The 20,076-nt window shown below is 37.0% G+C and overlaps 2 protein-coding genes across 2 annotated transcripts in view; one reads left to right on the forward strand and one right to left on the reverse strand.

Annotated features, from left to right (window-relative positions):
- Positions 1-6,910: 6,910 nt before the first annotated feature.
- Positions 6,911-16,839, reverse strand: LOC110382454 (importin subunit alpha-1). The gene is made up of 11 exons (XM_064042603.1): positions 16,637-16,839; positions 15,843-15,990; positions 15,183-15,330; positions 14,506-14,587; positions 13,856-14,073; positions 12,944-13,035; positions 12,384-12,562; positions 11,460-11,653; positions 9,723-9,894; positions 8,961-9,062; positions 6,911-7,805 (listed from the first exon to the last, which is right to left on the reverse strand). The coding sequence occupies exons 1-11, from the start codon at positions 16,697-16,699 to the stop codon at positions 7,677-7,679; spliced, it is 1,527 nt and encodes a 508-aa protein (XP_063898673.1). The 5' UTR covers positions 16,700-16,839; the 3' UTR covers positions 6,911-7,676.
- A 1,715-nt stretch (positions 16,840-18,554) lies between these two features.
- Positions 18,555-20,076, forward strand: part of LOC110382452 (homeobox protein PKNOX2) — a 46,399-nt gene continuing 44,877 nt past the window's right edge. The window contains exon 1 of the mRNA XM_064042604.1: positions 18,555-19,309. The gene's annotated coding sequence lies outside the window, so the exon portion shown is untranslated. The remainder of the gene's footprint in view (positions 19,310-20,076) is intronic.

A 20,076-nucleotide genomic window follows, 5' to 3' on the forward strand; every position in this document is an offset into this window, starting at 1 on the left:
TTTTCTTCTCAAAAAGAATAGATGCTCATAGCAAGTCACCGCACAGTGGATCCAAATTGAAAAATAGTGGACTTAGGCAACAAAGTTCCAATATCGATTCCATATTTTTTTATGTGATTCTTCATGATATTCCAGACAACTTTTACTCTTGTGAAATTTCTTCTAAAGTTGATCGTTTGTCTGAAAAAAAATAAATTAGATTTTTTTGTATGGAGCAAATCACGTTTATTTTTTTTTCTTCAATTGTACGAATATGTTAGGTCTGTGGCATGAGTATATGATACGTAGGGTCATTCTCTACCCAAGAAAAAATATATCAGCGCCGGCCATCTGCAGCCGCGCGAGTAATCATTCGGTAAAAAAATAATATTTTCTATGTCATTTTTTGCCTTTTAAGATCAATTCAAAGTATATTTTCTGTCTCACTTGGCTGTTTTCACCTTATTTTTGGCTAAATATATAGTTTTAATGGCACATAGGTACTCACAACTAGTAATTCTAGCAGAGGTTTTGTTATTATTGCATATTATCGGTGGCACCTGCATTGTGATTAATGACTCATTTGTTTAAGCGCATAACTAATTAGTCATCGAAAAATGCTCGTCTCTGATTGGTAGTAATTTTTTTTACTACCATTGTCAAATATAGGTGAAATAGTTTGTTTTTTTATGGGCAAGACGTTGATAATCATTATATACATAATCAAGCGTATGTAAAGTATAGTATAAGTTATCGTACGTATGATCGAAAGAACATTGTGAAATTATTGTATGGGCTTTTGTGGGAACAGTCCAGAGCCGGATCACTTTATTTCTTATTCCAGAAGTAGGTCCGGCAAATTTTCGGACTCTGCTATGAGGCATTCTTCTTCCTCCATAATCTCGCTATCACAGGGAGGCTCGGTAGTCTGTAACAACTGAATTGCTTCAGGCAACCACTCAGCATGAACCTGTTTCGTTATTTTAGGCCTTATGTAGGATATGTGGGGATCAGAGCTTATTAGAAGTCCATGGGAGGATGTCTTCGTTTGTTGTTGTTCTGTCCGTTTTCCGAGTTTGTCTCTCTCTGACGTTTCTGAAGTCTTAAGTAAGTACTTCCATCTCGAGAGCGCAAGTGAGGTATAAAGAGCTAAGCACTTATCTTCAGAGACGGTACTTAGGCTCTGCTTTTTGAATAGTCGCTCGTGTACATGGGATAGCGTTTCTGGATTACTGGAAACGTATTCGACTACTTTTGCCAGATTCGTTTTGCCGTTGTCTTTCAATTTTGTTAAGTACCAGCGCTACAACTCTTCCTCTGAATTTTCTTAACAAAACCTCTGCTAGAATTACTAGTTGTGAGTACCTATGTGCCATTAAAACTATATATTTAGCCAAAAATAAGGTGAAAACAGCCAAGTGAGACAGAAAATATACTTTGAATTGATCTTAAAAGGCAAAAAATGTCATAGAAAATATTATTTTTTTACCGAATGATTACTCGCGCGGCTGCAGATGGCCGGCGCTGATATATTTTTTCTTGGATAGAGAATGACCCTACGTATCATATACTCACGCCACAGACCTAACATATTCGTACAATTGAAGAAAAAAAAATAAACGTGATTTGCTCCATACAAAAAAATCTAATTTATTTTTTTTCAGACAAACGATCAACTTTAGAAGAAATTTCACAAGAGTAAAAGTTGTCTGGAATATCATGAAGAATCACATAAAATAATATGGAATCGATATTGGAACTTTGTTGCCTAAGTCCACTATTTTTCAATTTGGATCCACTGTGCACCGTCGACGTATTTTTGCTAGTAGTGTTGCCAGATGACAATAAATTTACAATTCGGAAAGGGAAAAAAGTTTCTGTTGTTGGCAACAATATCACAGTGACTTGTCAAATTACAGCTTGCAATTTTGCTTCGAAAGCAAACCAAATAAATAACTTAATCTCAATTTTGCTTAAAATACAGTTAATTCGATACTAAAATGGCAGACAAACCGAAAGTAGACCTCGGCCTTCTTGAAGAAGATGATGAATTCGAAGAATTTCCCGCGGAAAGTGAGTATTTACGTTACTGTTATACTACAAAGTTCGGGAGCAATTTTCGTGAGTTTTTGGTGTAATTTTCTATTGTTTGTTTTAAGATTGGGGAACGGAAGACGCTGATGATGAAGACGTCTCCGTTTGGGAGGATAATTGGGAGGATGACATCGTGCAAGACGATTTTAATATGCAGTTGAGGTTAGTATTTTTTTTGTGACGTCAAAAGTTTTGTTTGGTACCTCGATTTATTAAATTAAACAATTGAACAGAGAACTAATATGTGCAAACCTTCACGTTCTAACAAAAAATTATCTATTGTTAGTGTGATTATGAATATTTATGAAAAGTCAAGTTTAATTTTTTAGTTGTTCATATATTTGACATTTATTGTGTACAGAAGTTATTCTTAAGCTTATTTTAAGGTACCTTCTCAGGTTAGGTACTGTTTTTATTTATGCTTTGTCATTTATATTAATATAATAAAGAGATAACTTGTTTGTTCGTACCCTGAATTTATGTGGCTCTGAAACTAGTAATCCAATTTGAAACAACTCTTTCACTGTTGGAAAGCTACACTCTTTCCGAGTAACATTATGTAGGTGGAGCATATTTTCTCCCGATATGGACAGTAGTTAGAAAAATGGCTTGTTATGTCTCCGAAACTATGTTATCTATTTGACAATTAAACTACTGCAATTGAATTATTAATGATTAATGCAAATCTCATGGGAAAAAATATTTTTGTAAAGATTTTCAACTAAATACCAATTTTATCTTTTGTAATAATTGTTTTATATTTTCTGTTTCAGGCAACAACTAGAAAAACTGAAGGAGCACAACAAAGCCTAGAATAACTTAGCATAACTTCGTCTAGATTTAAGTTAAAAGTACTAATAATGTAATAAATTCCTGGTGAAACTCTCAACATGGTATTTTTATTCAGTTCTCAAATTATGGGTAGTCAGTAGTCAGAAATCTGGGGCTCGATTGTGTGCGTTCGCGCAGCGGAATGTTGTTGAATTTAAAGATTTTAATTATGCAGATAATTAGTGTAAGACGTCCTATAATTGTGTATGGTAAATAAAAATTTGTGTATGCAGCCATTGTGGAGAAATTCACCAAAAACAGATTCCGCTGGGCGAACGTTGGCGAACGTTGTCCTGGCGGAACTTTTTTTAATCCATAGACTTTGGAAGAAAAGAGATGTGTCCGAAAATTTGTGTGTATTTGTGTATAATTGATTATGTATGAATGAAATCAGTGCATGCATAAACTTCGGAGAAATTCAAGTTTCCGCTACGCGAACGTTTGGCCATTAGCTAGTTTTCATATAAAGCGCTTACATAGACAGCTGTAGATTTTTACATACGTTGTTTTTAATTTGTTTATATTTGTTTAAAAAACAGATTCAGAAAAAGTCGTAGGGTTTAAAAGATAAAAATATAAACGTAAAATACACTTATTAGGTCTTAGTTCTTAAAGTATGCAGTTTGGGGTCTAGATTTTCACGTTTACACAAACCTTGTAAGTGTCTCCAACATGTTGCCAAGTGTCAATGATGTTCCGTTAGTAATTAAAAAGTTATAGGCTATTTTACCATGAACAGATCACTGTTTACAAAGCAGTCGAATATCACGACGTCCTAAAGGAATTGCATGGTAAAATGTATGCCAATAATTAGTTTAATCATTCAACTATTCACTTGCAAAATTTCATGTCATTAAATTCAGTAATTAAAGAAAGACAATTAAAATATCGAAACCCTACATAATCCGACCAAGTTCGGATTGCTACAAAAAAGCGGCCGTGCCATATGTCTAAGCAACGTTCTTAACTTGGAAGGTTAATATATTTTTTAAAATGGTACAGTTGCGTAAACAAACGTTAGGAAAAAATAAAACAATTGCATTTCTTGAATGAAAAATATTTTTTTAATAATAATGCCACTATCTACGACATTTTAGTTAAAATACATAACGTTTATTAACGTTATTTTTAATCACGTAGTCAAGTAATTTATGTAAGTAATAATAATAAAAATATTTTTGTACACGGATATTTAAATAGAAAAGTACTTGTTAATTGAAGATTTATTTTTATCGTAGATAGTGGTATTATTATTAAAAAATATTTTTCAATCAAGAAACACAATTGTTTTATTTTTTTCTAACGCTTGTGTACGCAACTGTACCATATTAATAAATACTAACCTACCAAGTTAAGAACGTTGCTTAGACATATGGCACGGCTTTAGCAATCCGAACTTGGTCGGATTATGTAGGGTTTCGATATTTTAATTGTCTTTCTTTAATTACTGAATTTAATGACATGAAATTTTGCAAGTGAATAGTTGAATGATTAAACTAATTATTGGCATACATTTTACCATGCAAAGAACGTCGTGATATTCGACTGCTTTGTAAACAGTGATCTGTTCATGGTAAAATATCCTATAACTTTTTAATTACTAACGGAACATCATTGACACTTGGCAACATGTTGGAGACACTTACAAGGTTTGTGTAAACGTGAAAATCTAGACCCCAAACTGCATACTTTAAGAACTAAGACCTAATAAGTGTATTTTACGTTTTTAAACCCTACGACTTTTCTAAATCTGTTTTTTAAACAAATATAAACAAATTCAAAACAACGTATGTAAAAATCTACAGCTCTCTATGTAAACGCTTTATATGGAAACTAGCTAATGGCCAAACGTTCGCGTAGCGGAAACTTGAATTTCTCCGAAGTTTATGCATGCACTGATTTCATTCATACATAATCAATTATACACAAATACACACTACGGACATCTCTTTTCTTCTAAAGTCTATGGATTAAAAAAAGTTCCGCCAGGACAACGTTCGCCAACGTTCGCCCAGCGGAATCTGTTTTTGGTGAATTTCTCCACAATGGCTGCATACACAAATTTTTATTTACCATACACAATTATAGGAGGTCTTACACTAATTATCTGCATAATTAAAATCTTTAAATTCAACAACATTCCGCTGCGCGAACGCACACGGCTCGATTCTACTAATATTATAAAGCTGCAGAGTTTGTTTGAACGCGCTAATCTCGGGAACTACTGGTCCGATTAGAAAATTTCTTTCAGTGTTAGATAGCCCATTTATCGAGGAAGGCTATAGGCTACTTTTTATCCCGGTATGGGAAGAAGTTCCCCCAGGATGCGGGTGAAACCGCTGGCAGAAGCTAGTTGTATATAAGCGACATACAATTCTCATCCGACTGAGATCCAATCACGACTCAATTACGATTGTAGCGTGTGGCATTTCACTATTTTTTCCTTTTAAATAAATGTTTTTATCCATTTCTCTGATTCAATAATGAATCATATTGTCTGCAAATTATTTATGACTAGCTTTTGCCCGCGACTTCGTTCGCATGGAATAGTGACTTCCGGCATATTTTTGGTTTGACCAATAGATGGCGCTATATGTCCGGAATAAATTTTATTTATTTTTTTATTTTTTGAAATAAAAACTATCCTATGTCCTTTCTCAAGTTCCAAACTATGTCTGTACCAAATTTCACACAAATCGGTTCAGTAGTTTAGGCGTGAAGAAAAGACAGACAGACAGACAGACAGACAGAGTTACTTTCACATTTATAATATTAGTTAGGATTGCAATATTATTGTAGAGCAAACTGCCGCAATGCCCAAATGACAGACCAATCGCAAACCAATCAAATGTCATTGGAATACGAATTGGTCTTATGTTAGTAGCAGAAAGCCCGCTAAGGTTAAAACTGCTATTGCGATTCAATTTTGACATTATTAACTTAGCAGAATCGGGCCCCTGAAAGTCTGACAATCAGTCTTACAATGGGTATTGTTTCCCAGGTAACTGGTAGGCAGTCGCTCCTTGTGTCACACTGGTACTCAGCTGCACCCGGTTAGACTGGAAGCTGACCCCAACATAGTTGGGAAAAAGCTAGGTAGATGATGATTTATTATTCCATTTTTATTCTAAAATATTGGTAACAAATAATGTTATATTAGATAAAGAGCTATATCTTTGCAGTTTGATATTTTAGATCTCAAATTAGTGATTTAAGATGAATGAAAACTTTAAAATTACGAAAAATAACACGTTTAATATAAAAAAAAAAAAACTTACAACAATAACTATAATAATTTCAGTTCTGATAAGCTCGAAAATTGATCAACACATTTCAAAAATTTTAACAAATATTGAGTTTTATAAGTATTTTCGAATATAAGTAAAAAAAGGCACTATTTCGTATCAAAAACACTTCACTTTATTATAAAACGTGGTTTGAAAAAGTACCGGGATTAGTACTAGGTTTAGAACTTCAACTTTGGTCTAGACTGTGATTATACCTAGTACTTTTTAAGACAAGATTTTATAACGTAGCTTATCTTTTGCAAAAATAATGATTTCTAAAAAGTTATCAAAAATAAGTTTTATAATGAAGTTAAGCTAAAAATTGGTCCCTAAATGATTTTTCAGCCTTTTTATAACATAAAACAGTAAATGACAAATGGATGACAATCTCCTTTTCGAGAAGTTGGTTAAACTGATAAAAAATATGGAATGATAATATATTCAGAAGAAAATACTGGTACTCAGCTGCATCCGGTTAGACTGGAAGCTGACCCCAACATGGAAAATAGCTAAGCATATGACAATGTATGGGGGTAAAGAGACATGATATGAACAGAAAAATTTTGGCAAGAAGCTGATGAATTTCACTAAATTATGCATGTATGTACTTATATTTAAATTATTATCTTACTAAAGGTAGAATCAAGACCAGCTTGATATTTTGGTTAAATTAGGAATAAACATACAGGATTCCTCTCCTACCACGACTTAACAAATTGAAAGAACTTAATAAATAATTTCTGAAATACAGATGTTTTTAGTTGTCAGTATGGATAAAAAAGTGATTTTCTTAATGTATATTTTTTCTATTTTTTGTACTGTAATGCGAGTTTATTATATCTAAGGGTTTGATAACTACTCTCTAAATACTCTATACTATTTGCACTCAATAGGCCTAGACTCCATCCAGAGGGGCCCAGCAGGGCCAAGGCTTGCCGCGGCTGCGGGATTGTTCGCGTGAGTTACCGCGGCCCTGGTACATACGCGGCCTATGACGGAACACGACGGCTTTTAGTCAGTAAGAGTCTGACACTCCCTCACCGCTGCTAACCCACAGCGAGAGGGGTCATTTGATGATTTTAGACGACGTTAAAAAAAAGGCCTAGACTCCATAGAAGCAGAGCGGAGTTATTTTCAATAACCAATGGAATTTCGTGTTACAAACGCAGCTGCGATTAATAAAATAATATATGGAAGTTGGTATTTGGATATTTTTTTTGTAATCATGCTAATGCTGAACAGATTTTGATACAGCTTTAACTCAAAATAACGTATAGACTACCTGTTATATTATATCATACTAGCTTCTGCCCGCGTCCCGGATGGTGACAAAAACTCGGCTAGTCTAGGCTACCTCCCCTCTAATTTTCAGCTTATACGGTTCAGCCATTCTTGAGTTATAAAACACGACTTTCTTTTACATATTTAGAGAGTAGTATCAAAAGTTTTTTTCTTACAAACTACAGTTATTTATAAGCTTATGAACTAAAAGTTAATATTTTGATTGCCTGTAGTTCCGAATTGATATTCTTGTTCCGTTTGCTCGGGCTGAGCGATCGGGTCGTCCGTCTCACCGAAATATGTGTCTAAGATGTGCAGGACTTTCTTGTATATCTGTGGAGAGAAAACATTTGGATTATTTATCATTACCAACTAGCTTCCACCTGCGGTTTCACCAGCATCCCGGGCTTGGATAAAATGTAGCCTGTATCATCTATATTAATATAACTAGTTTTTGCCCGCGACTTCGTTCGCGTGGAATAGTGGCATCCGGCAGATTTTTGGTTTGAACAATAGATGGCGCTGTATGTCCGGAATAAATTGTATTTTTTATGTTTATTTTTTGTAATAAAACTATCCTATGTCCTTCTCCTGGCTCTAAACTACCTCCCGGCCAATTTTCAGCTAAATCGGTTCAGCCGTTCTTGAGTTATAAGTGGAGTAACTAACACGACTTTCTTTTATATACATAGATAATGAGGAATCATTTTTTCGGTTGTTTGTTCGCACCCTAAAGACTCCAAAATTAAAGCACCAATTTGAAAAGTACTTTCACATTCAAGAAGCTGTGCTATACTTACCCATAACATCTATATTCTATCCCGATACGGGTAATAATTTCCCAGGGTCGCCGAAAAAGATAGTTTCAACGCCCCATAGGAACTTCTGCCCATACCCAGACAAAATACAGAGTTACTCGAAAATAAAAGATTTCAAATTGGTTCAATAGTTTTCCAGCCTTCAAGGTTGATTCCTCTATCTACTACATAAAAATAAGTCGGGTTTTCCTTCCTGACGCTATAACTCCAGAATGCACGAACCGATTTCCACGGTTTTGCATTCGTTGGAAAGGTCTCGGGCTCCGTGAGGTTTATAGCAAAGAAAATTCAGGAAAATTTTCAACAGAAAAGCGGGAAAATCTTTCTTTTTTCACATACAGTTCCATCTCGTTAAAGCGTCAAAATTCGTTATCTTTTAATCACAAAACAAAATCTATACTAATATTATAAAGCTGAAGAGTTTGTTTGTTTGAACGCGCTAATCTCAGGAACTACTGGTCCGATTTGAAAATTTCTTTCAGTGTTAGATAGCCCATTTATCGAGGAAGACTATAGGCTACTTTCTATCCCGGTACGGGAAGTAGTTCCCACGGGATGCGGGTGAAACCGCTGGCAGAAACTAGTGTTACATAAAACGAAGCCATCTGGTGGCGAAACGGAGTTCGCCGGGTTTGCTAGTATTAGTATAGATTTAAATGGCATAACATACCTGTTCATTTTCATGCTGTTGTAAGTTTTCGATTTGGTCCAAAGCACCGATCTCTTCAAGTCTCATGCACAGAGGATCTACTTGACCATATTTCAGAGCCGCCTAGAAAATAAAGATAAATAATTAAGGAAATCAAAATACAAAATCATTTATTCAAACTTGGCTGCAAGACAGCACTTTTTGAACGTCAGGAATTTACATAAGACAACCCCCAAAAACGCCCACCCTTCACCACTTCCTATGTGTTTTTGCTGAGAAGAAGAAGTGGTGGAACAAACTCCCCAGCAAAAATGATTATAAAAACAGTGTTTCGGAGGGCACGATAATCTGTAGGTAAGGGCTGTCATTTCGACATCTTTGGTAGTCGTTACGGGTAGTCAGAGGCCAGAAAGTCTGACAACAAGCCCGGGTAACTGAGTTGAGGAGGTCAGATAGGCAGTCGTTAGTACCTAGTTCGTGGTAGTCTGACTACCGTGCACGAGGTCTCGGGTTCCATTCGCCTTGAAGGTTTAGAAAATATCATAAAGTAGCCCGGAGCCTAAAGTTTGGTGATTGATGCACCCGTGAATCGGATGTAAACTTTTCAGCCGGTGGTGTCGGATTGTCGTGGCATCGCGCTATGAGAGTGAAGGAATAGTGAGTGCACCTGTGTCCAAGCAAATGTGCCTGCACCATAATATGTCCTGCACAGCGCAGCTGATCTCCTTGTATGAGAACAGCCGCCATGACCGACAAATTATTACTAATACATATGTTATTTACCTGCAACAAATTAGTAAGTCCATCCAACACAACAGAAATGGCTCTATGGTCTGCAGCATGTAGTAACGAACAATAGGGCTCCAGGAAGCCAGCGGTGATGAGGGCGTCTAACTGTTCAGGAGTACCGCCTAGGCAGAGGTTGGTGATCGCCCAGGCTGCTTCTTTTTGGCATCTGTGGGTGATAAATTAGTTTTATTTGTATGGAGAGTACCAGACACTATACATATCGGCACGGATATTGAGCCCTGACCTTCACCTGCGCAAAAGCGATTTATTGGTTTATTGCCTTAAGTGTACGGTGCGCAAAGCGATCCCCACTCTTCCGCCGAGAGCTCAATGTCCGTGCCGATAACTATACTTGAATGGAATAATTAGATGTAATCTATGTATGTATTTTGTATAGTTTTTATACAGTGGGTATACTCCATTTTGGTACTGCCCTTATATGAATAGTATCTGATATACTACCCGTACTCCCCTTATATACTTATTAGGGAATGCAATCCCGATCCCGCGGGATCCCGATCTCACGAGATCTCGTGTAATTTTTCGGGATCAATCCCGACGCATCATAGTTTGAGATTGACGGGATTGGGCGGCAGTGGTCAGCGACGCAACACACGTCCACGAGCTTAGACAAATTAGAATGTACCATTAAAAAAGAAATGGATTTGTTTGAGTGTGGAGGAACAAGGGGGCGAGTTTTGCAGTTAGCATATAATTGCTTCGCCACGCTGTTGCCAACCAGCGTTGAGTCGGAGAGGGCATTCTCAGCAGCGGGGTACATTGCAACGGACATTAGATGCCGTTTAGCAGATGAAACTATTAATAGATACCGTTTGTTTTTAAGGAGTCATTTTCAAAATCACTCTTTTTCCTAATTCCCTTGAAATAAGCTTATTGTTTTGGTTACCTAATTTACCAACGTTAATTTCCTTACAACCTGATTATTATTTAGTTGGTAAGATTAAAGAATAAAGGTTTTTATTTTCTTTCGAGTAATATGTTATTTTAATTAAAGCAAGAAGTTATTAGCTTTTTCAGTCATCTGAATTATTTTTTTTTTAATTAGACGGGATCCCGAAAATTCCGGGATCCCGCGGGATTGATATTTCCAATCCCGCGGGATCCCGAATTTGCAATCTCGAGTCGGGATTGCATTCCCTAATACTTATATATATATATATTAAATCCTTCATATACTTCCCTATACATGTACTTCACTTATATACTTGTTTTCTATTTTGTCTAACATATCTTTGCAAACCTTTTTGGTGAAGGGTGGGCTATGTAATTGCAGTATATGTAAGTGCTATGTAATTTTGACATTCAAAAAGTGTTGTTTTTCAGCCTAGTTTGAATAAACGATTTATTATATTCGCCTTCAAAATCAAAATCTTTTTATTTCACATAGGTCTTTGCAGGCACCTATGAAGTCACACTATTTGCATGGTTCCAATAAGTTGGTCTCATGGAGAAACTCCAACAACACTCTTTTTGAAAAGTAATATTTTCACAAACAGTCTATTACAATATAAAACAGATCAGAGTTAAACAGTAACAATAGTAGGCTGACAAAATTATACAATGCAAATGAAAGTTAAACTGTACCTACATGCATACCTACGCACTCCCCTTACAAAGTGTCTAATGTACTCTTACATTTTCACTATGCATTCAATTATGTTCTTAATTATTAGAGAACTGGCTAAGCAGATCATTATCTAGTCCACTTACTTAATATCCTCAGCAGCAAGCACATGCAGCAGATGCCCCAACACTCCTCCCTGTATAGCTCGCTGGATCTGCTGCTGGGTGCCGGCGAGGATGTTGCTGACGGCCCAGGCGGCCTCCTTCATGAGCGAGGGTTTGCCGCAGCGGAGCAGAGCCATGATGGGGGGGAGGCAGTTGGCGTCTAGGCATCTGTCTGTCTGTGGGAGAATGAAATGGTGTTTAATAAACCTTAAACTTAATATTATAGGAAATATAGCGGTCACCTTTAGATGCTAACTGTCTTCGAAATCACCAGGGTAGCAAGTGCTAGCAACTAATGGTAGCTGGTAGCAATTATGTAACAACTTCCTACATGTAGATATTGCGAGGGGATCGGTGAGGAGTAGAGCTACCATCCGTCCGGGTTTCCCCGGATTTGTCCTCGCTTGGAGGCCGTCCGGGCGGGGTTTCAAGAAGTGTCCGGGGAAAACCCGGACACTTTTCATGTAAGGAAGCACCTCATTGAATTTAAGTATATAGGTACTATTTTGTTTAACAAAAATCGTACTCATTCGGGGAAAAAATACGATTTACTCCAAATGTCGGGTTTTTATAATGTTTGTCCGGGTTTGGCGAAATTAGAGGTGGCAGCCCTAGTGAGGAGTAACAGCGATTCTGACGGCCACTAGAATACAACTACAACTTAGTTAGTTAATAGATTATCCAGAAAAATAATAATAATAAAAGATTTTTTTCATTCTGGGGAGTAGGTTAGGAGTCAGCTGGACTGCTTCTATGTAGCATGTTCCCACCACTACATCAAGGGAATAGGCTAGCCAAGTCATTTAGATGGCACAGTCAGCTTCATCTAGCATGATGATGATGTAGTATGACGATGATGATGATATAGCATGATGATGATGTAGCATGATGATGATGATATATTACCTGTTCATCAGAGCCAGTGAGCATGTTGCCGATAGACCTCAGTGCTGGGGTGCGGACTGCTGGGGACTTGTGCTCTAGCAATGCAATCACTCTGGGGAGTAGGTTGGGAGTCAGCTGGACTGCTTCTATGCGTTCATTTGGCCCGTCTGTTAGGTAGGATAGGGCCCAGCAAGCGTCCGCTGTGGGAGAAAAAATAGGCTGTAAAGTTATGAACTATTTACTATAACTAATGTTGAATGTGCTTATGGAATAAATCTTAAAAACAAATTTCAATTACTTACCTAAAACCTATGCCTATATCTGACAAATACTAGGCTGAAAACTGCATTTGTAAAGACTTCAAAAAAGGGGTTCTCTGTTTGACCTGTATGTATGTATGTATTTACTATTTTGATGCTTTTAAGTATATTATTATTATTAAAGTTGATTTTATTTTAGTTTTTTATACAGTTACAGAAAGTGGTTCTGTTTGGACATCGGGAACATGGGTGAAAGCAATCAATTTATATTCTTTTGTTAATGTATATGTTTATACAAGTAAAAATCTTATTCTTACTTACCCAACACATCTTGATCGGCGATCTCCAATAGCTCGGATATGTATGGCAAGGCGGGAGCCACGTAGTCGAATTTCACCAACGGGTTCTTGTTTCTGAAAGAAATATTTTAAGTACGTAAGTTATTAAATAATGGCGTCCTAGCCGATAGTCGGTCTCGGTGGCTGTTTTCATATAAGGAGATCAGCTGCGCTGCGCAGGACATATTATAGTGCACGAGCATTTGAGCAGACGCAGGTGCACTCACTATTTCTTCTGCTAATCTTCTAAAAGGAATCGAACCTGAGGCCTCCCGTACAGTAGCTAAGTGCATGTTAGCCCACAGAGGAACTGGTTCGTGGTAGCAACACGGCTAGGGCTCCCTGAGACAGTTCTGGAGCCCTATATCATCTCTCTCACCTGCAGAAGTTGCTGTAAGTCCACACGGCAGTTCTCAGCTGGGTGGAAGTGGAAGTCGTGGTACTGGTCATCAGAGGCAGTAAGACAGCTAGGGCTCCCTGAGACAGGTCTGGAGCCCTATATCATCTCTCTCACCTGCAGAAGTTGCTGTAAGTCCACACGGCTGTTCTCAGCTGGGTGGAAGTCGTGGTACTGGTCATCAGAGGCAGTAAGACAGCTAGGGCTCCTTGAAACAGCTACTCCGAAGTCCTAGAGCCCTATATCATCTCTCTAACCTGCAAAAGTTGCTGTAAGTCCACACGGCTGTCCTCAGCTGGGTGGAAGTCGTGGTACTGGTCATCAGAGGCAGTAAGACTGCTAGGGCTCCCTGAGACAGCTCCGGAGCCCTATATCATCTCTCTCACCTGCAGAAGTTGCTGTAAGTCCACACAGCAGTTCTCAGCTGGGTGGAGCTGGTCATCAGAGGCAGCTAGGGCTCTCTGAGACAGCTCCGGAGCCCTATATCATCTCCCTCACCTGCAGAAGTTGCTGTAAGTCCACACAGCAGTTCTCAGCTGGGTGGAAGTGGTGGTACTGGTCATCAGAGGCAGTAGCACAGCTAGGGCTCCTTGGGACAGGACGGCGTCCCGGGTTTGAGGTCCGTCGCCAGCGATGTTGCCGAGGGCCCAGGCACATTGTTCGCCTACTATGCCGCCTTGGGCTAGGAGGGCTACTAGCTTGGGGATGGCTCCGCCCTGTAGAAATTAGGAAATAAAGTACAGTCGGATAAACTATATAGTAAGAATAGCAATTGCTACTACTTTTAAGAAATAGACAAAACAAAAAAAAAACACAAATATTAAGGAACAAGTTAAAATAAAGGAGAATACATGTTACCCCCGAGGAACGTAAGCTATATTATTTTATCCATGTACCTAAAGGCAATAGGGAAAGAGCTAGTAATAGATACAGATCATAGGCTACTTTTTAGTACAGTGCATGAAGTAGGTCCTTCAAAGTCAAAGTCAAAAAGCCAAATCATTTATTTCATTTAGGCCTTTACAAGCACTTATGAATGACCTACTTTACTAGCTCTTAAAATTGTCAAAATTGATACAAATAAATGATACAAAAGTATACAAAATCTTCAAAATTAACACATAAAACATGAAATAATATTAACTTACATCAACAACAGCCATAGTATGTTCATGGGTGCCGGAAGCGATGTTGGTAATAGCCCAGGCTGCTTCAAACTGAAGATCGGGACTGCAAAAAAATATTTATTATGTAGAGGAGCTTGTGGCTATGCAACAAACGCATAGGTTGATTGTGCATAAGGTAAAGCAAGTCTGTTGGTCCCTGGGTCTCTATCTAGTCATGACGAGTTCCTCCATTGGAAGGCTTTTTAAATTGGTGGGTGTTATTTGAAAATCTTTAGCAGTTGTTACTGGTACTCAGAAGCCAGCACTTGAGAACCAGTCGCGCCGAGGGGTATCAGTTTGCACGGGTAACTAGATTGAGGAGATCAGATAGTCAGATAGACACCCATGACAAACTCTGGTACTCAACTGCATAAGATTCAAAGTCCGAATTCAAAAGTCCAAGGTAATAATGGGTAATTTATTCACAAAATATTTACATTAATTGAAATAAAAAAATAAGGTAAATAGGTAATAATTGTTTTTTTTTTGTTTCCTTGTTTGTACTCTAATGACTCAGCATCTATTGAATCAATCTTAAAAGTTACAATCTTGGAAAGCTAGACTATCCCTGATGAACATAGACTATAATTTTGATAAAAAGTACATGAAGAAGTTCTCACTAGATAGAACAACTAGTCAACAAATAAACAGCTACATACCAGTCATCTCTATCCAGCGCATCAACCAAAGGCTTAATGACTCCAGCGCTGACCATCGGAGTGATGGGAGGGTTCTGTTCCTTGGAGAGCATGCGGCGAGCTGCCCGAGCTGATGCTGTGAGCGTTGGCAGGTCTGGGGCTCGGAGACCTGTGGAGAATTAAGTGGTGGAGAGGAAGGTATATAAAAGATAGTCAAATTGTAATTGGGTTTATATGTATAGATAAATTTATTAGCAAAAACATGACATGTGTAGGTGATAATAAATACATGGCAGTGATCATTACGGGTGGAATGGATATTTTGTTTCAACTCATTTGACCATGACAGATGTCTTAAAAATATGAAGTTTGTAATTACACATGTATATAATTTTGATTGTCTAACTACCAAACTATGATAAGACAGACTGACCTTCAGGATAGAGGGCTTATTGACAGGAATATAATACAAAACCATAGATTTGGTCAGGTTGAAAATAAATTATTTTATGCTCTGTAAAAGAAACTAACTTCATCTAACATCTAAGAGTCAATTTAATATGTAAAAAAGTGATGATTTCAACTTGTTTGCAAAAGAAATATCATTTATCGATACCAGGAACTTTTTCCAAAAGAACAAAGTAGTTCCCTCTGTACACATTCAGTAGCTCTATAACTTACCTTGCACAATCTCAGCAGGAGTGAAAACCTTCTCATTCTCTTGGCCCTCCCCAGCCTCCGGGGACATCGCCCTTCTCTTGAGGATCTGTTCATCGCGAGCCTGCTTGCGGAGAGCCACACTGAGCTCTGCACGCTTGCGACGGAGATCCTGTAGAAAATTTACAGTTTTTTTATACTTCTGGAATATATTGATCTTCAAAAGTGAAGAAAGAAATCAAAATGTACCAAATAAATCTAAAGATGAACAGTTTATTCCAATTTTTATCCACCATTTATTCATCAATTTGCTGTACTACAAATATGTAGTAGGTATATTTTTACCTACTTCCGATATAATAACGAAAGAATAATGTAGCACTTTAAACAGCTGATTTTTATTTAAAAAGGCAATATAATTTTCAAAATGGTTGGATGACTTTGTGAAACACCTGTTTTTGACATTGTGTGATACAAAAGGTTACAGATCATTTTCTAAACTGATAATTACGAATCTGAGTATTATGTATACTTACATGATTGATATAGAATTTACAAGAAAATAAAAAAGTTGATTTGAAAGTTAGAAGAAGGTAATCATGACAAAGAAATTAAAATATTTTCTTTGTTAACTCAATCTTTATGGTACAAATACTAATTAAAACAAGAAGCTGTCTAAATCAATTAAATAAATAAAAGAATAACTAGCAACTCAGATTCATATATAAAAGATATTTCAAAAGTAAAATGTGGTCGACGAAAAAAGAACATCGTTCCATTTTCGAACAAAGAATTTTGAAATTAATGAATTTACTTACAGTTGTGCCATGTCCTGCGTTTTTGTACGACGACAAACGTGAAGAATGAGTTTTTTCAGACATAATGATTATTAGAAATTGAATTAATTATAATCAAAAGCAAATCGTGTGAGAAACCACCAACTTTTTATTTCAAAAGATCAACGGACGGAAATCAAACGAAATAATTTGAATGTGACATTGAAATTGACTGGGTTGCCAACGTTGATAATGGATTGTATGATTTTATTATTATTTCAATGTCGAATTGTATAGATTTTTTATTTATTTTTACAGCTACTATTTAAAAGACAAATAACTCATGTTGTTAGTTTTATATTCTGAAGTAATAAAAGTTTACAACGAAAACATTTTCATACTGGCAATTTAAGGTAAGAAAATAAAAAAATATTTTCCTTTTTGTAATGTTGGTATTTTTAAATCAGTGAAAAGAAAAATGAATCGATACATTATTCTGAAAGTATCGATATTCGGATTCAAGGTTAACTATTGTAGTGATACGATTGTCAATGTCAAAATTGAAATTTGACAGAATTTGACATAGGATTCTACTATTATCACAAAAATGTGATTACTGAAGGCATGATTAGATTATATCTTTGCTTTTACAAAATCTTAATTCCCTAATCATTGGCAATTTACAATTTCATTAATGCAATCAGAAAATAATGGGTTAATCTATCAATTTAATCAATTCAAAGATTGCAATTTCAAGGATGTGTTTCAAACCTGTAATTATGTATCTTAAAAAAGAATGTTAATGATAATAGCATTGCATTAAAATTACAATCGACATTACAACGACATGTGCCGAATGCATTTTAACATCATACAAAAATAAAACAGAACAATGGCCAATTAAAATTTATAAACACGATGCACATATTCAGCACGCAGGCATTATAACAAAAAGTGGAATGTTACAACTCAAACGTAACTCAATTACGGACGGAGACAAAGAAATTTATAGACTCAACTCTATTATTAATCAAACTGCATTGCGACTGCTTTCGCATCGTATTAATGCAGTCGAGATGAACATCCAAAAAAACGGTACTGAATAAAATAAGAAGAAGTAGGAGGCGCTCGCACGACAGATATTGAGTAGTGGGATGGGCCTAGCATGCGCAAAGACGTATTACCACAGATTATATAATAGTTACTACGTAACAGATAAATCACTCCATACAAAAAAGTCCATACCTACTGTTATAAGCACCTACAAGTTCCCAAACTACCTACAAATTCATAGCTGCGTTAGAAAATGAACCTTAAAAACTCGAGCGCTCGATTGTTATTTCAATGCGAAAGCGCACAGTTCAGTGACCGCGACCGTGCCGACAGCGAGCGTAGGGTTGCCTCTTACAATTAAATAGGGAACAAAGTTACGCTTATTTGTAACTGACTTCCCGAATCAGTGGAGGTGCCCAACTACTTTTCGAGCACAGAACAAGCAAGTATTCTATACTTACCTATTTTACTCCTGGCACAACACCGCTGACCGCTGATACATACCTACTTACCCAAAATTGGTTTCTGCGCAGCGATATATGCAATTTTCCAAGCCACCATTTAGTTGGACGAGAACTATACCTACTTATACTCGAAATATTTTTAGCTACAAAACTCGGTAATCATTGCACGTGTAACTAAGTATAAGGTATAAGTATCTATAATTTAAGTATCTAAAGGAAATCGCTTATTTTTAAAATGACAAAGAAGATAAGTATTTTTACTTAAAAAATAGAAACCTATGTATATTCATACATAGGTATAAAATATTTCTAAATGCCTACATATATAATAGGAAACCTTTATATTTTCCTAAAATAGTCACATATACACCTACACAAATCAAAATAGTTCTTCAGTTTATTAGATAATTTTAAAAACCAAATAAACAATAATGTTCACAAATAAAAATAATAAACATAAAACGCGCGCGTCGCGAGCGGCTGTCGAAAGCCCTGTGCCGCGTGGGGCTACCGGTAACCCAGCGAGCGGTAGGCATTTATCGCGCGCAAGTACGTCGAGTGACAGAGGCCTGGTATTACTAAAAAAATAACTCGCTTTCCACTGTAATTAATGTATCTATCAGCCGACACTTTCATCTGGCGACCTCATATACGAAACGATCGTAAATTAACGTTATTAAAACAAGTTTACAAGCGTTCATGAACGTGTAATTACGCAAAACGTTACGCCGCTGGGCGTGACATCACAAATCAGTCCGGTCGGGCCGAAGACAACACGTCTGTGCTCCGTCCCTGTCCCTCGTGCGAGAAAGACAGGGACGGGGACACCAGGCAGGCCGGTGCTGATCGTATTCCGTCGAGGGTGTCGCCATTTTCGTTTTGACGAATATTGACAGCACGGCAGACAGACAGTGGCGCGGCCGTCGACGCAGCGTCTGCCGGATTATTTTTATTTTGATAGTGAATCATTTAACGAGCAGACTACGTTTGCTGACTCGTTACGCGTCGGTTAGCAATAAAAACTCTATTTACTACAACAGTGACGAGTGATAGACGGCCAGTTGACGAATTTTGGTGCTAACCTCTTCGTTCTTTTTTTTCTCCCGTCAGTGTTTTTGAGAACTGCAAGGCTGATCGATATGTGCAAGATTTACCACAGATGACTCTGCGTTACTCAACCTCGTGTTGATTTCTTCTGGTAAGTGTATTAAAATGTTGTTCTTTTGTCGTTTTGAAGTCAATAATCGGTGAGCGTTCGATAAAATAGCCATTATTGGTACCATATTTTGTATTGTTCGTAATATTTGTAGTCGGAAACTTGATATTTACAACGCAAAATGACAGTAGCCCTTTGTTGCGGTAGCTCCAGTTTGTTTACGAACTGTCAGGGGCAGTACACGGCCTAAGATATATTGCCTGGGTTGGCGACTATGCGTGGGCTTGTTGCGCAGACGAAAATGTACCTTATGTTCAAAGAAATAAGGTTGAATATTTTCTAACTCGCAGAACGATAACGGCCCGTAGAATTAATTTATCACACGCCGCGCTTGACAAGTTGAAAACATAAATTCGACCTTGGCGCTCCACGTGGTTTGCAGGCTTTTGAGCTTTCTTCTTTGTACGCAGGTTGACATTGATTATCGATTTTTTTTGTATCGATATTTTTTTGTTATGTTGTTGGCACCAGTGTTTGTCTGTCACATCACTTAAACGTTAATTCGAGAAAAAAAATAAAACAAAACAAAAGAAAATTTTTTCGTTTTTCTTTGATCGTGAACTCGAAATTTCCTCAAAATTGTTAATTGCAATCATTTAAACATTTTTGGAGATCGTTGGTATCGGGTAAAAGATTTTTAAACATAATCGACTGACATAAAATTAGTTTCAAGTGCGATGTTTTGGTATTTTTGTGCTATGTGATAAAATTAACATTCTTTTGTTTCCTTAGTACTAAGATACATCGCA

The sequence above is a fragment of the Helicoverpa armigera genome, chromosome 29 (genome assembly GCF_030705265.1).
Source record: "Helicoverpa armigera isolate CAAS_96S chromosome 29, ASM3070526v1, whole genome shotgun sequence".
In the NCBI taxonomy this organism is placed as follows: domain Eukaryota; kingdom Metazoa; phylum Arthropoda; class Insecta; order Lepidoptera; family Noctuidae; genus Helicoverpa; species Helicoverpa armigera.